At 58.8% G+C, this 13,372-nt stretch overlaps 1 protein-coding gene across 1 annotated transcript; it reads left to right on the top strand.

Annotated features, from left to right (window-relative positions):
* The first annotated feature begins 292 nt into the window (after nucleotides 1-292).
* On the top strand, nucleotides 293-9,618 carry LOC133626308 (leucine-rich repeat-containing protein 14-like). The gene is given in 7 exon segments (XM_062004371.1): nucleotides 293-439; nucleotides 523-659; nucleotides 1,115-1,175; nucleotides 7,710-7,991; nucleotides 7,993-8,108; nucleotides 8,987-9,318; nucleotides 9,321-9,618. Coding segments are annotated over 7 exon segments (1,263 nt in total). The 3' UTR covers nucleotides 9,509-9,618.
* Nucleotides 9,619-13,372: the final 3,754 nt, after the last annotated feature.

Below are 13,372 nucleotides of genomic sequence, written 5' to 3'. Positions count from 1 at the left end.
CAAAACCCATCAGGAGCAGGGGCTAAGCCCCCCCAAACCCATCAGGAGTGGGGATGACTCTCCTCCCAAATCTATAGGGAGGCAGTTTGGGTCCCCCAAACCTATCAGGAGAGGGGGTCTAAGCCCCCCCATACCCATGGGAAACTAGACTGAGTCCCCTAAAACCCATCAGGAGTGGGGCTGAGCCCATACCCCAAACCCATAGGGAGCAAGACTGGGCCCCCAAACCTATCAGGAAAAGGGATTGAGCCCCCCAAAACCCATCAGGAGCAGGACTGGGCCCCCCAAACCCATGGTGGGAGTGGGACTGGACCCCCCCACTCCGCTATGCCAACCTCCCCCCTTCTCCCCCCTCCCAGGGCAGGTCCAGAGCCGTCAGTGCATTGAGGCCGTCATCAAATTCGCCTTCGAGGAGAGGCTCTTCCTCATGGCTGACGAGGTGAGTGGGACCCTCAGACTCGGGGGGTATGTGAGGTGGACCCCAACATCTAGGTAACCCCACCAGTTTCCCCCCTCCTCCAGGTGTACCAGGACAACGTGTATGCTGAGGGTTCGGCCTTCCACTCCTTCAGGAAGGTGCTGACAGAGATGGGGCCGCCCTACCTGGACTCGGTGGAACTCACCTCCTTCCACTCCATCTCCAAAGGCTTCACGGGCGAGTGAGTGACCTCCCACGGCCACCCCCACCCCAAGGTGGCCACCACAGGTCCTGGGGAGCCACAGAGTGGGGATGAGGATGGTGGAACCCCATGGGCCTCAAGGGTGGTGATGGAAAGAGGCTGGAGGTCCCGTGGGGTTGGGATGGTGATGCCATGGTCCTCTGGAGCCTATGGGATGGGGATGGTGATGCCATGGTCCTGTGGAGCCCACGGGGTGGGGATGGTGATGCCATGGTCCTGTGGAGCCCACGGGGTGGGGATGGTGATGCCATGGTCCTGTGGAGCCCACGGGGTGGGGATGGTGATGCACAAAGAGGCCCCGTGGGGATGTTTATTAGGGTGGTTCTGACGACAGGGAGCCTCCAGGGGCATCTGATGTCAGAGGGTCCTGGTGCCAGGGGGGAAACTCCTCACCTTGTCCCCCTTAAAAACCCCTCATGGCTCGGGGTGGACAGTGTAGACCTCGACCTCACAGAGAGTGAACTGCTCCTCCCGGCCCAGGATGGTGACGGTGACGTAGCGGCCGCGGAGGCCGTGGCAGCAGATGGTGCTGAGCGACCCAGGACTGGCATCTGTGATGATGCCACAGCTGCAGGGAGCAAACCACAGAATCATTTGAGTTAGAAAAGCCCTTTGAGCTGCTGGAGCCCAGCCCTGAGCCCTCACCCTGCCACGGCCACCACTGACCCACAGCCCTCAGCACCTCAGCTCCAGGGCTTTGGGGTCCCTCCAGGGCTGGGCACTCCCCCAGCTCCCGGGCAGCCTGGCACAGGGGCTGACACCCCTCTCAGGGAAACAGTTCTGCCTCAGCTCCAGCCTCAGCCTCCCCTGGGGCACCCTGAGCCCCTTTCCTCTTGGCCTGTCACTCACTAGCTGGGAGCAGAGACTGACCTCCAGCTCACTGCAGCCTCCTGGTAGAGATTTCACCACCAAAACCCCAATATTCTATCTTTTTGTCCAAACACCACCACAAAAACACTACTTTTTTTCCCTCAAATCACCTCCCCAATTTTCCCCTCAGAACTCCACCAAAATCCCACTTTTTCCCCCTTAAAACTCCACCAAACCCCAACATTTCCCTTCAAAACTCACAAAAAGCTCACTTTTCCCCTCAAAACTACACCAAAGCCCAACTTTTTCATCAGAACCCCACCAAAGCACCACTTTTCCCCTCAACACTCCACAAAAACCCATCTTCCCCTCAGAACCCCATCAAAAACCCACCTTTGCCCTCAAATATCCACCAACCCCCCACTTTTTCACTCCAAAATCCACTAAAAGCACACTTGTCATCTGAAAACACCAACAAAACTCCACTTTTCCCCTCAAAGCTCCCCCAAAATCCCACTGGTGCCTCAGAACCCCACCAATCTGCATCTTTTCCAACTCAGCAGAACTCCAACGTCCCTCTTTTCTCCTTAAAACTCTACAAAAAAACCTTTTTCTCGTCAGAATCCCACAAAAAACGCACTTTTGCCCTCAAAAACCCACCAAATCTCCACTTTTTCACTCCAAGGTCCACTAAAACCACACTTTTCCCCTCAACACTCCACCAAAACTCCACTTTTCATCTGAAAACTCCACCTCCCGGAGCCGCGCAGGGACCGCAGCGTCTGGGGCTCAGATCGAACTTCCCGCTGCCGCCGCCCTTCAGCCAATAAGAAGGGAGGAAGCGATGACAGACACGGCGGCAGCCAATGGGCGGGCGAGGATGGCAGGCGGCACCTAGTAACGACGCCGGGCCCGCCTTCCGTGGTGAAACTCTCGCTCTGATTGGCGGAGGGGCGGTGCCGGGGTGCAGTGCGCATGCCTGGAAGCGCGGCCGTGAGGGGCCCGGCGGGAGCGGGGCGGCGGGCGGGAGGTGAGCTGAGGGGTCCCCGGGGATTGTGGGGGGTGAGGGCAGCTGAGGGGTCCCCGGGGACTGGGGGGCGTGAGGGCAGCTGAGGGGGTCCCCGGGGACTGGGGGAGTGTGAGGGTAGCTGAGGGGTCCCCGGAGACTGGGGGGCGTGAGGGCAGCTGAGGGGGACCCCGGAGATTGGGGGGCGTGAGGGCAGCTGAGGGGGTCCCCGAGGACTGGGGGGCGTGAGGGCAGCTGAGGGGTCCCCGGGGATTGTGGGGGGTGAGGGCAGCTGAGGGGTCCCCGGGGATTGTGGGGGGTGAGGGCAGCTGAGGGGTCCCCGGGGATTGGGGGGGCGTGAGGGCAGCTGAGGGGGGCCTCAGGGATTGGGGGGCGTGTGGGCAGCTGAAGGGGACCCCGGAGATTGGGGGGGCGTGAGGGCAGCCAAAACTCCACTTTTCATCTGAAAACTCGACCAAAACTGCATTTTTCATCTTAAAACCCCACCAAAACCCCACTTTTCCCCTTAAAACTCCACAAAAACTCATTTTCCTTTCAGTGGACCACCAAACCCTCTCTTTTTCCCTCAGAACCACAAGACACCCCGCTTTTGCCCCAAATATCCACCAAACCCACACCTTACCACTCCAAAGTCCACAAAATCCCACATTTGCCCTTAAAAATACACCAAACCCACACTTTTAATCTAAAAACCCCACCAAAACTCCACTTTTCCCCTCAAAGCTCCTCCAAAATCCCACTTGTTCCTCTTAAGTCCACCAAATCCCCACTTTTCTTCTCAAACCTCCACTTTTCCACTTAAAACTCCACCAAAAAATCCATTTTCCCCCTCAGAATCCCATCAAAAATCCACTTTCGCCCTCAAAAACCCATTGAACAGCCAATTTTAACTCCAAGCTCCACCAAAACCCCACTTTTTCCCCTCAACACTCCACCAAAACTTCACTTTCCCCCTCAAAGTTCCTCCTAATTCCCACTTGTTCCTCAGAAGTCCACAAATCCCCCACTTTTGCCCTCAAAACTCTGCCAAAACCCAGTTTTCCTCTCAAGACTACACCACAATCCCACTTTCTCCCCACAACACCATCAAAACCCAATTCTTTCCTCTCAGAATCTCACCAAAACCCCACTTTTGCCCTCAACACTCCACCAGAACCTTACTTTTCCCCTTAAAACCCCACAAAAACTCATTTTCACCTCAGATCCACACCGAAAACCTACTTTTACTCTCAAAAATTCATCAAATCCCCACTTTTTCACTCCAAACTCCACTAAAACCCCTTTTCTTCTCAACACTCCACAAAACCCCCACTTTTTCACTCCAAACTCCAGTAAAACCCACTGTTCTTCTCAACACTCCACAAAAAACCCCACTTTTCATCTGAAAACTCCACCAAAACTCCACTTTTCCCCTCAGAACCCCATCAAAAACCCAATTTTGCCCTCAAAACCCCACCGAACCTCCACTTTTCCACTCCAGACTCCACCAAGCCCGCACTTTTCCCCTCAGAACCCCACCAATCTCCACTGTTCCCCCTCAGCAGACCACCAATCCCACTCTTTTCTCCTTAAAACTCTACAAAAAACCCATTTTCCCCTCAAAACCCCACCAAAACCCCACTTTTACCCTCAAAAACCCACCAACCCCCCACTTTTTCACTCCAAGCTCTACCAAAACCCCACTTTTTCCCTCAACACTCCACCAAAACTCCACTTTTCATCTGAAAACTCCACCAAAACTTCATTTATACCCTCAAAGCTCCTCCAAATTCCCACTTGTTCCTCAGAAGTCCACAAACCCTCCACTTTTGCCCTCAAAACTCTGCCAAAATCCATTTTTCCCCTCAGAACCACATCAAAAACTTACTTTTACCCTCAAAAATCCTCCAAATCGCCACTTGTTCACTCAGAACTCCACTAAAACCCCTTTTCTTCTCAACACTCCACAAAACCCCCACTTTTCCCCTCAGAGCTCCACTAAAATCGCACTTGTATCTCAGAAATCCACCAAACCCCTACTTTTCCCCTCAACACTCCACCAAAACCCCACTTTTCCCCTCCAAGCTCCTCCCAATTCCCACTTGCTCCTCAGAAATTCACAAACTCCCCTCTTTTCCTCTCAAAACTCCACCAAAACTCCACTTTTCCCCTCAGAACCCCATCAAAAACCCACTTTCGCCCTCAAAACCCCACTGAACCTCCACTTTTCAACTCCAGACTCCACCAAGCCCGCACTTTTCCCCTCAGAACCCCACCAATCTCCACTGTTCCCCCTCACCAGACAACCAACCCCACTCTTTTCTCCTTAAAACTCCACCAAAACCCATTTTTCCCCTCAGAATCACACCAAAAACCTACTTTTACCCTCAAAAATCCACCAAATCGCCACTTTTTCACTCCAAACTCCACTAAAACCCCTTTTCCCCTCAACACTCCACCAAAACCCCCACTTTTTCACTCCAAACTCCAGTAAAACCCACTGTTCTTCTCAACACTCCACAAAAAAACCCCACTTTTCATCTGAAAACTCCACCAAAACTCCACTTTCCCCCTCAGAACCCCATCAAAACCCTACTTTCACCCTCAAAACCCCACCGAACCTCCACTTTTCCCCTCAAAACTCGACCAAGCCCGCACTTTTCCCCTCAGAACCCCACCAATCTCCACTGTTCCCCCTCAGCAGACAACCAACCCCACTCTTTTCTCCTTAAAGCTCTACAAAAACCTTTATTCCCCTCAGAACCCCACGAAAAAACACTTTTCCCCTCAAACCTCCACCAAACCCCACTTTTCCCCTCCAAGCTCCTCCCAATTCCACTTGTTCCTCAGAAATTCACAAAACCCCTCACTTTTCCTCTCAAAACTCCACCTTTCCCCTCAGAACCCCATTAAAACCCCGCTTTGCCCCGCCGCCCCTCCCCATCCCCGCCCCCCGCAGCGGGCACCTGGCCGGGCTTCCTCCGCTGCTCCCGGACAAAAGCCGCTTCCCAGCTCTTCAGCAGGGCCTTGACCTCCCGCTGCCGCTCCATGGCGTGCGGAGCGGGGCCGTTCCCCGGCCCGGGGGGATCCGAGACCTCCCGGAGCCGCGCAGGGACCGCAGCGTCTGGGGCTCAGATCGAACTTCCCGCTGCCGCCGCCCTTCAGCCAATAAGAAGGGAGGAAGCGATGACAGACACGGCGGCAGCCAATGGGCGGGCGAGGATGGCAGGCGGCACCTAGTAACGACGCCGGGCCCGCCTTCCGTGGTGAAACTCTCGCTCTGATTGGCGGAGGGGCGGTGCCGGGGTGCAGTGCGCATGCCTGGAAGCGCGGCCGTGAGGGGCCCGGCGGGAGCGGGGCGGCGGGCGGGAGGTGAGCTGAGGGGTCCCCGGGGACTGGGGGCATGAGGGCAGCTGAGGGGTCCCCGGGGACTGGGGGCGTGAGGGCAGCTGAGGGGTCCCCGGGGACTGGGGGGCGTGAGGGCAGCTGAGGGGTCCCCCGGGATTGGGGGCATGAGGGCAGCTGAGGGGTCCCCCGGGATTGGGGGCGTGAGGGCAGCTGAGGGGTCCCCGGGGACTGGGGGGAGTGAGGGCAGCTGAGGGGTCCCCCGGGATTGTGGGGGGTGAGGGCAGCTGAGGGGGATCCCGGGGATTGGGGGCGTGAGGGCAGCTGAGGGGGATCCCGGGGATTGGGGGCGTGAGGGCAGCTGAGGGGGACCCCGGGGATTGTGGGGGGTGAGGGCAGCTGAGGGGGACCCCGGGGATTGTGGGGGGTGAGGGCAGCTGAGGGGTCCCCGGGGATTGGGGGAGTGTGAGGGTAGCTGAGGGGGATCCCGGGGATTGGGGGGGCGTGAGGGGAGCTGAGGGGTCCCCGGGGAGTGGGGGCGTGAGGGCAGCTGAGGGGGATCCCGGGGATTGGGGGGCGTGAGGGCAGCTGAGGGGGGCCTCAGGGATTGGGGGCGTGAGGGCAGCTGAGGGGGATCCCGGGGATTGGGGGGCGTGAGGGCATCTGAGAGGTCCCCGGGGACTGGGGGCGTGAGGGCAGCTGAGGGGTCCCCGGGGACTGGGGGGCGTGAGGGCAGCTGAGGGGTCCCCGGGGATTGGGGTCGTGAGGGCAGCTGAGGGAGACCCCGGGGATTAGGGGGTTGAGGGCAGCTGAAGGGGACCCCGGAGATTGGGGGGGCGTGAGGGCAGCTGAGGGGGGCCTCGGGGATTGGGGGGCGTGAGGGCAGCTGAAGGGGTCCCCAGGGACTGGGGGATTGAGGGCAGATGAAGGGGACCCCGGGGATTGGGGGGGGTGAGGGCAGCTGAAGGGGATCCTGGGGATCGAGGGGGGGTGAGGGCAGCTGAGGGGGGTCAGGGGGGGGAGGGCAGCACAGGGGGGCCCAGGGAGGGAAGGGGGGTGTTGGAGATCCTGCTGTAGGCTTCCTTTATGGGGTGCTGGGGGTACCCCTCATTAAGAGGGGTGGGTCATGGGTCCTGCCCTGGAGTTCCCTATTGATGGGGAGCTGGGTTAGGAGTGCTATAGGGTGCCCTATTAATGGGGGATAGGGTTAGGAGTGCTATGGGAGGTCCTATTGAGAGAGGGCTGGGTTAGGGGTACCCTATTGATGAGGTGCAGATCTAGGGGTGCTGTGGGGTGCCCTATTGATGGGGGGCTGGATTAGAGGTGCTATAGGATGCCCTATAGATAAAGAGCTGGGTTAGGGGTGCTCTAAGATGCCCTATTGATGGGGGCTGGCTTAGGGGTGCTATAAGATGCCCTATTGATGGGGGCTGGCTTAGGGGTGCTATAGGATGCCCTATTGATGGGGGCTGGGTTAGGGGTGCTATAGGATGCCCTATTGATGGGGGCTGGCTTAGGGGTGCTATAGGATGCCCTATTGATGGGGGCTGGGTTAGGGGTGCTCTAAGATGCCCTATTGATGGGGGCTGGGTTAGGGGTGCTACAGGATGCCCTATTGATGGGGGCTGGCTTAGGGGTGCTATAGGATGCCCTATTGATGGGGGCTGGCTTAGGGGTGCTATAGGATGCCCTATTGATGGGGTCTGGGTTAGGGGTGCTATAGGATGCCCTATTGATGGGGTCTGGGTTAGGGGTGCTATAGGATGCCCTATTGATGGGGGCTGGCTTAGGGGTGCTATAGGATGCCCTATTGATGGGGGCTGGCTTAGGGGTGCTATAGGATGCCCTATTGATGGGGGCTGGCTTAGGGGTGCCCTATTGCTACGCGCCTATTGCTGCGCGCCGCCCTCCGCTCGCCCTGCGCCCCCCTGCGCCTGCTCTGCCGCGACTTCCACGCCGAGGAGCTCTCCGTCTCCACCGTCGTCTCCCTGCTGGACTCCCTGGAGCCTGCCGCCGTCCGCAGAGTTGTTTCACGCTTCAACAACCTGGGGCTGGCGGGGCTGTGCGCAGTGCTGCCTCACCTCGGCCGCTTCCCCGCGCTGCGCAGCCTCAAGCTGCCCTACAGCAACGTGGACATGTGCCACCCGGCCCCCGGGCACGGACGCCGGCATCCGCTGCTTGGCCGCTCACCTCCGGGCCCTGCCTGCCCTCAAGGAACTCGATTTGTACTCCTCCAGGCTTTCTGGGAGACTCAGGCAGCTCCTGGGGTAAGCTGCCCGCTGGGGGAGGGACTCCAAAACCTTCACACGCTGCAGCGGGAGGGAATGTGTGTGTGTGTGGGGGGGGTGGCATTGGGGTATCACCCACACCCTGTGGGGGCAGATTTAAGAGGGGCTGGAGTCCAACAGTAGCTCTGCACTACCTCAGGGGTTGGTCTCAGGGGGTTTTGGGGAGAGGGTTTGGAAGGTTTGGCATTTGCCCTGTGAGCAAAGATTTAAGAGGAGATGGGAGTCCCACAGCAGCTGTGCCTCACCTCAGGGGGCTGGTCTCAGGGGGTTTTGGGGGGGCTCAGGGTGTTTTGGGGGGAAGGTTTGGAAGGTTTGGCATTTGCCCCTTGGGCAAAGATTTAAGAGGGGATGGAGTCCCACAGCAGCTCTGCCTCGGCTCAGGGGAGGCATAAAAGAGGGGTTTGGGGTGCCTGAAGATGTTTTGGGCAGCCTCAGGGTGTTTTGGGGTTGGGGTTTGGCATTGGGGAACTGTCTACACCCTGTGGGCAAAGATTTAAGAGGGGATGGAGTCCCACAGCAGCTCTGCCTTGGCTCAGGGGGTTTTAGGGGAGTTGTCCAGTTTGGCACTGTGCAACTGTCTACACTTATGAGGAGATGGAGTCCCAGAGCAGCTCTGCCTCAGCTCAGGGGTCTGGTCTCAGGAGGTTTGGGGATACCTCACGGGGGTTGGGGGAGACTTTGAGGGAGCTGAGGGATTTTGGGGGATCCTGGGGGTGGAATTTGGGCAGCCTCAGGGTTTTAGGGGTCTGTGGCTGGTTTGGGGAGGGCCTCAGGGGATTTGGAGGTGGGGGAGCCTCGTGGTGGTTTGGGGGTGCTTTGGGGGTTCCCCACTCTGCCACCCCATCCTGTCCTCCCAGCGAGCTGCAGACTCCCCTGGAGAGTCTGGCGCTGGCCTTCTGCTGCCTGCTCCCCTCCGACCTCATCTTCCTGTCCTCGAGCCTCCACGCGCCCTCCCTGCTCCAGCTGGACCTGAGCGGCCACAACCTCACGTCCCCCAGCCTCCTGCAACCCTTGCGGACGCTGCTGGAAGCCGCTTCGCGCTCGCTGCTGCAGCTGGAGCTGCTGGAGTGTCAGCTGGGGGACGCGGAGCTGGAGCTGCTGCTGCCGGCGCTGCGCCGCTGCCGCCGCCTGCGCTGCCTCGGTCTCCTCGGCACCCCCCTGAGCGCGGCGGCGCTGGGCGGCCTGGCCCGGCCCTGCCCGACCTGCGCCTCGTGGGCTACTCGCAGCCGCCGCGGGGCTCCGGCCACCACACCCCCACGCAGGGGGAGGAGGGTTTCCCGGCGGAGCTGTGCCGGCTGCTGGCGAGCGCGGGTAGAGCAGACGCCGTGTGGGCGACCAGCCTCCAGCGCTACGGAGCCATCGACTACTTCAGCTTGTAGCATCCCCCCCCCCCCAGGGAAGCTTCACCTTGGGGCTCTGTGCCGGGCTCTGGGCTGTGCCACTCGGTTATGGTGAGTTCATTAAAGCCAACCCCACCTTGCCCGATTAACCCAAGTCCTCCTGGGATGCTTGGCAGGAGGAAGTGGCAGAGCTCAGCGGAGGGGATGGAGCTCTTCTGCTTTTAATGGACCAAGGAGAGAGCTGGCTGCTGTTCTGGCACACAGGGCACTGACCAGAGAATCATTACAGATGGAAAAGCCCTTTGAGCTGCTGGAGTCCAACCCTGACCCCACAGTGCCACAGGCACCACTGAGCCACGGCCCTCAAGCACCTCAGCCCCACGGCTCTGGGACCCCTCCAGGGCTGGGCACTCCCCCAGCTCCCTGGGCAGCCTGGCACAGGGGCTGACACCCCTCTCAGGGAAACAGTTCTGCCTCAGCTCCAGCCTCAACCTCCCCTGGGGCACCCTGAGCCCCTTTCCTCTTGGCCTGTAGCTTTTAACTTGGGAGCAGAGACCGACCCTCTCAGCCACAGCCAGGGAGTCAGAGTGATCAGGTCTCCTCTGAGCCTCGTTCTCTGCAGACTGAACCTTTGCCTCAGGTACCCTCATTTAGCCCAGAGCTTCCCAGTGCATCTTCTCTCCCTGCAGCCCCTCAGTGTCCCTGTGGCAGTGAGTGAGGGGCCCAGCACTGAGCACAGCCCTGGAGCTACAGCCTCCCCAGGGCCCAGCACAGGGGACAATCCCTGCCCTGGGGCTGCTGCCACCCCACTGCTCAGCCCAGCCAGGCTGCCACTGGCCTTCTTGCCCCCTTGGGCACGCTGCTGGCTCCTTGCCCTCGGGCAACCTCAGCCCCTGGCCACATCCCTCTGAAGAACTTCCCTTCCCTCTACACACCAGCCAACATCACCACAGTGGCACCCACAGTGTGGCAGCAACACTGTCACCGTGGCAGCACCCGTGGGGACACCCACACTGTGGCAGTAGCACCGTGTGTCACCCACCACAGCTGCACCAACCTCACCATAGCAGCACCAACCTCTCCACAGCTGCACCCACACTGCTGCAGTGGCACCCATCACCTCTAGGCTCATTTCAATTGCCAGAGACCTTTAATATCACAGTGGGGGGACCCACACACAACACCCACATCCCTGGCACCAGCAACGCTCACCTCACCACAGCATCAGCCACACGGTGTGGCTGAGCACCAGCTCTGCCTCCTCCTCCTCCTCGCCCGGGGCCATGCAATGCCCCTTCCCACCCCCTCCAAGCCTCACCCCCGCCCCGCGGCTCCGCCGCTCTCCGCCTCCCCCGCCCCTTCCCCTCCCCGCAGCAGCTGCACCAGCTCCCCCGTGAGCCGATACCTCTTCCCCTCCCACCAAAAGTGAGTCGGGGGCTGCTCCGGCCCCTGCTCGTACTCGGAGCGGGACCCCACTCCAGAGCCAGCGCCGAGCGCACCGGCCCCGCGCCCCCCGCCCGGCCCGGCGCCGGGTGGTACAAGCGCCCGTTCTCCGGCAGCATCACCAGCGCCTCGGGCCGGAGCGGCACGGCCAGCCGCTCCCCGCCGCCGCAGAACGACAGCACGGCGCGGCGGGAGCAGGAGGAGGCTGAGGAGGAGGCGTCCGGGGGCAGGAGGCGGGTGAAGACGATGGGTCTGTGCTCGCAGCGCAGGAGGTTGCGCTCCGCGCCGCAGCGGGACACGAACGGGAATTCGCGCTCGTAGCGGCCGCTGCGGTTCCGCTCCAGCCGCGTGAAGAAGAACGTGAGGAAGGTCACGTCTGCCGGGATGGACCCTCATTAACCCGCGCCTCTCCTTAATTAACAGCCCCCCCTTTTAATTAAGCCGCATCGCCGCTCGTGGTTAGCTCGCTGGGAACGGCCGCTGCGGGGCTGCGAAGGGAGGGTGAGGAAGAAGAGGAGGAGGAAGGCAACGTCTGCTGGGATAAACCATCATTAACCCCTTCCCACAGTTAACTCTGTGTGCTCCTAATTAACCTAACCCTCCTAATTAACCTCCAGCCCCCCCTAACTAACCCCCAGTGTCCCCATGATTAACCCCCTTGGAACAACTGCGGTTCTAAGGGAGGGTGAGGAAGAAGAAAATGAGGAGGAGGAAGGCAACGTCTGCTGGGATAAACCATCATTAACCCCTTCCCACAATTAACTCCCTGTGCTCCTAATTAACCTCCAATCCCCCTAATTAACCTCCAACGCCCCTAACTAACCCCCAGTCCCCCCATGGTTAACCCCCTCAAAACAACCACTGCGATTCTAAGGGAGGGTGAGGAAGAAGAAGATGAGAAAGGCAACGTCTGCTGGGATAACCCCTTCCCACAATTAACCCCCAGTGCTCTTAATTAACCCCAACCCTCCTAATTTAACCTCCAACCCTCCTAATTAACCTCCAACCCTCAGTCCTCTCATGATTAAAGCTGCTCAGAACAACCACTGCTAAGGGAGTGAGGAAGAGGAAGGTGATACCTGCCAGGATGGACCCTAAGTAACCCCACTAATTAACCCCTAAACCTCCTAATTAACTCCCACCCTCCTAATTAACCCCAACCCTCCTAACTAACCCCCAATTCTCCATAATGAACCCTCCCATAGAGGCTGCCGGGGTTCAGCTCCAGGTGAGTGAGGAAGGCAACGTTAATTAACCTCACACCCTCGTTAATTAACCCTCCCCTAATTAACACCGGAGAAAGGGGGGTGTTCCTTAATGGGAAAGCGATTTGAAGGGGCTGAGGGAGGTTTGGGGGACGGGGGGGGGGGGGGGACGGGACGGGACACGGGGGGGGGGGGGGGGTGAGTAGGGATCAGTGTTACCAAGTGCCTGGGAGCAATTAAGGGCAGGAAGTGGTTAATTAAGGTGGTGATTAATATGCAAATTAGGTTGAGAGGAGGATGTTTTGGCACCTACAAAGGCAATGAAGGGGATGAGAGTATCTTCTCCCCACCCCACAGCCCCCCCAATACAGATGAGACCCCAAATAAAGATGAGTCTCTAATTAAAGACCCTAATTAAGGCTAAAACGCTACTGAATGGTGATGGGGAGGAGGGATTTTGGGGTGATTTGGTTTTTTGGAGGGGTTCTGAGGAGATTTGGGGGGGTTGGGGGGATTTTGATTGCTTTTGGAGAGAGTTGGAGGGGATTTGGGGTTTTTTGGGGGTGATTTGGGGGCTTTGGGGATTTTCGGGGGATTTATTTTGGGGGGGCTGGAGAGGATTTGGGGGTTTCTGGGGGGCTTTTGTGTTTTTTGGGGTGATTTGAGGGGATTTGGAGACTTTGGGGATTGTTTGGGGGGATATTTTGGGGGGTTTGGGTGGATTTTGACATTTTTTGGGGGGTTGGAGAGAATTTGGAGGCTTTTTGGGGGGGATTTGGGAGGTTTTGGGATGCTCTGGGGGGATTTGAGGGGGATTGTTGGGATTTGGGGGCTTTTGAGGTCGGGGGGAGTTGGGGTTTGGTTTTTTGGGGGGATTTGGGAGGCTTATTTGTGGGGGTTTTAGGGTGGGATTTGGGTCTTTGGAAGGGGTCAGAGAGGATCTGGGGGATAATTTTGGGAGGATTTTGGTTTTTGGGGGCATTTTGAGGGGTCATTTTTGAGGGGGAGGATTTGGGGGGGTTTTGGGGGGATCCCAGTACCTTTGAAGCAAGTGATGAAGTTCTTCACTTTGGTGTCATCCAGGAAAAGCTGCAGAAAAAAAGGGGAAAAGCCTCAAAATCCCAAAGCAGGTGCAAGGGCCAAATGGGATCTGGCTGGGATCCATCCAGGGGCCATCCAGGCTCTGCCCTGGGTCCATTTACAGTCTTTTCATGGGGGTTTTGTCCAGGATCCGTTTTGTCTCTGGGCTGGGATC

This window comes from Colius striatus, chromosome 10, assembly GCF_028858725.1.
Source record: "Colius striatus isolate bColStr4 chromosome 10, bColStr4.1.hap1, whole genome shotgun sequence".
Lineage (NCBI taxonomy): Eukaryota > Metazoa > Chordata > Aves > Coliiformes > Coliidae > Colius > Colius striatus.
The sequence above is the reverse complement of the archived record's forward strand: the minus strand, read 5'-3'. Positions and strand labels throughout refer to the sequence as shown.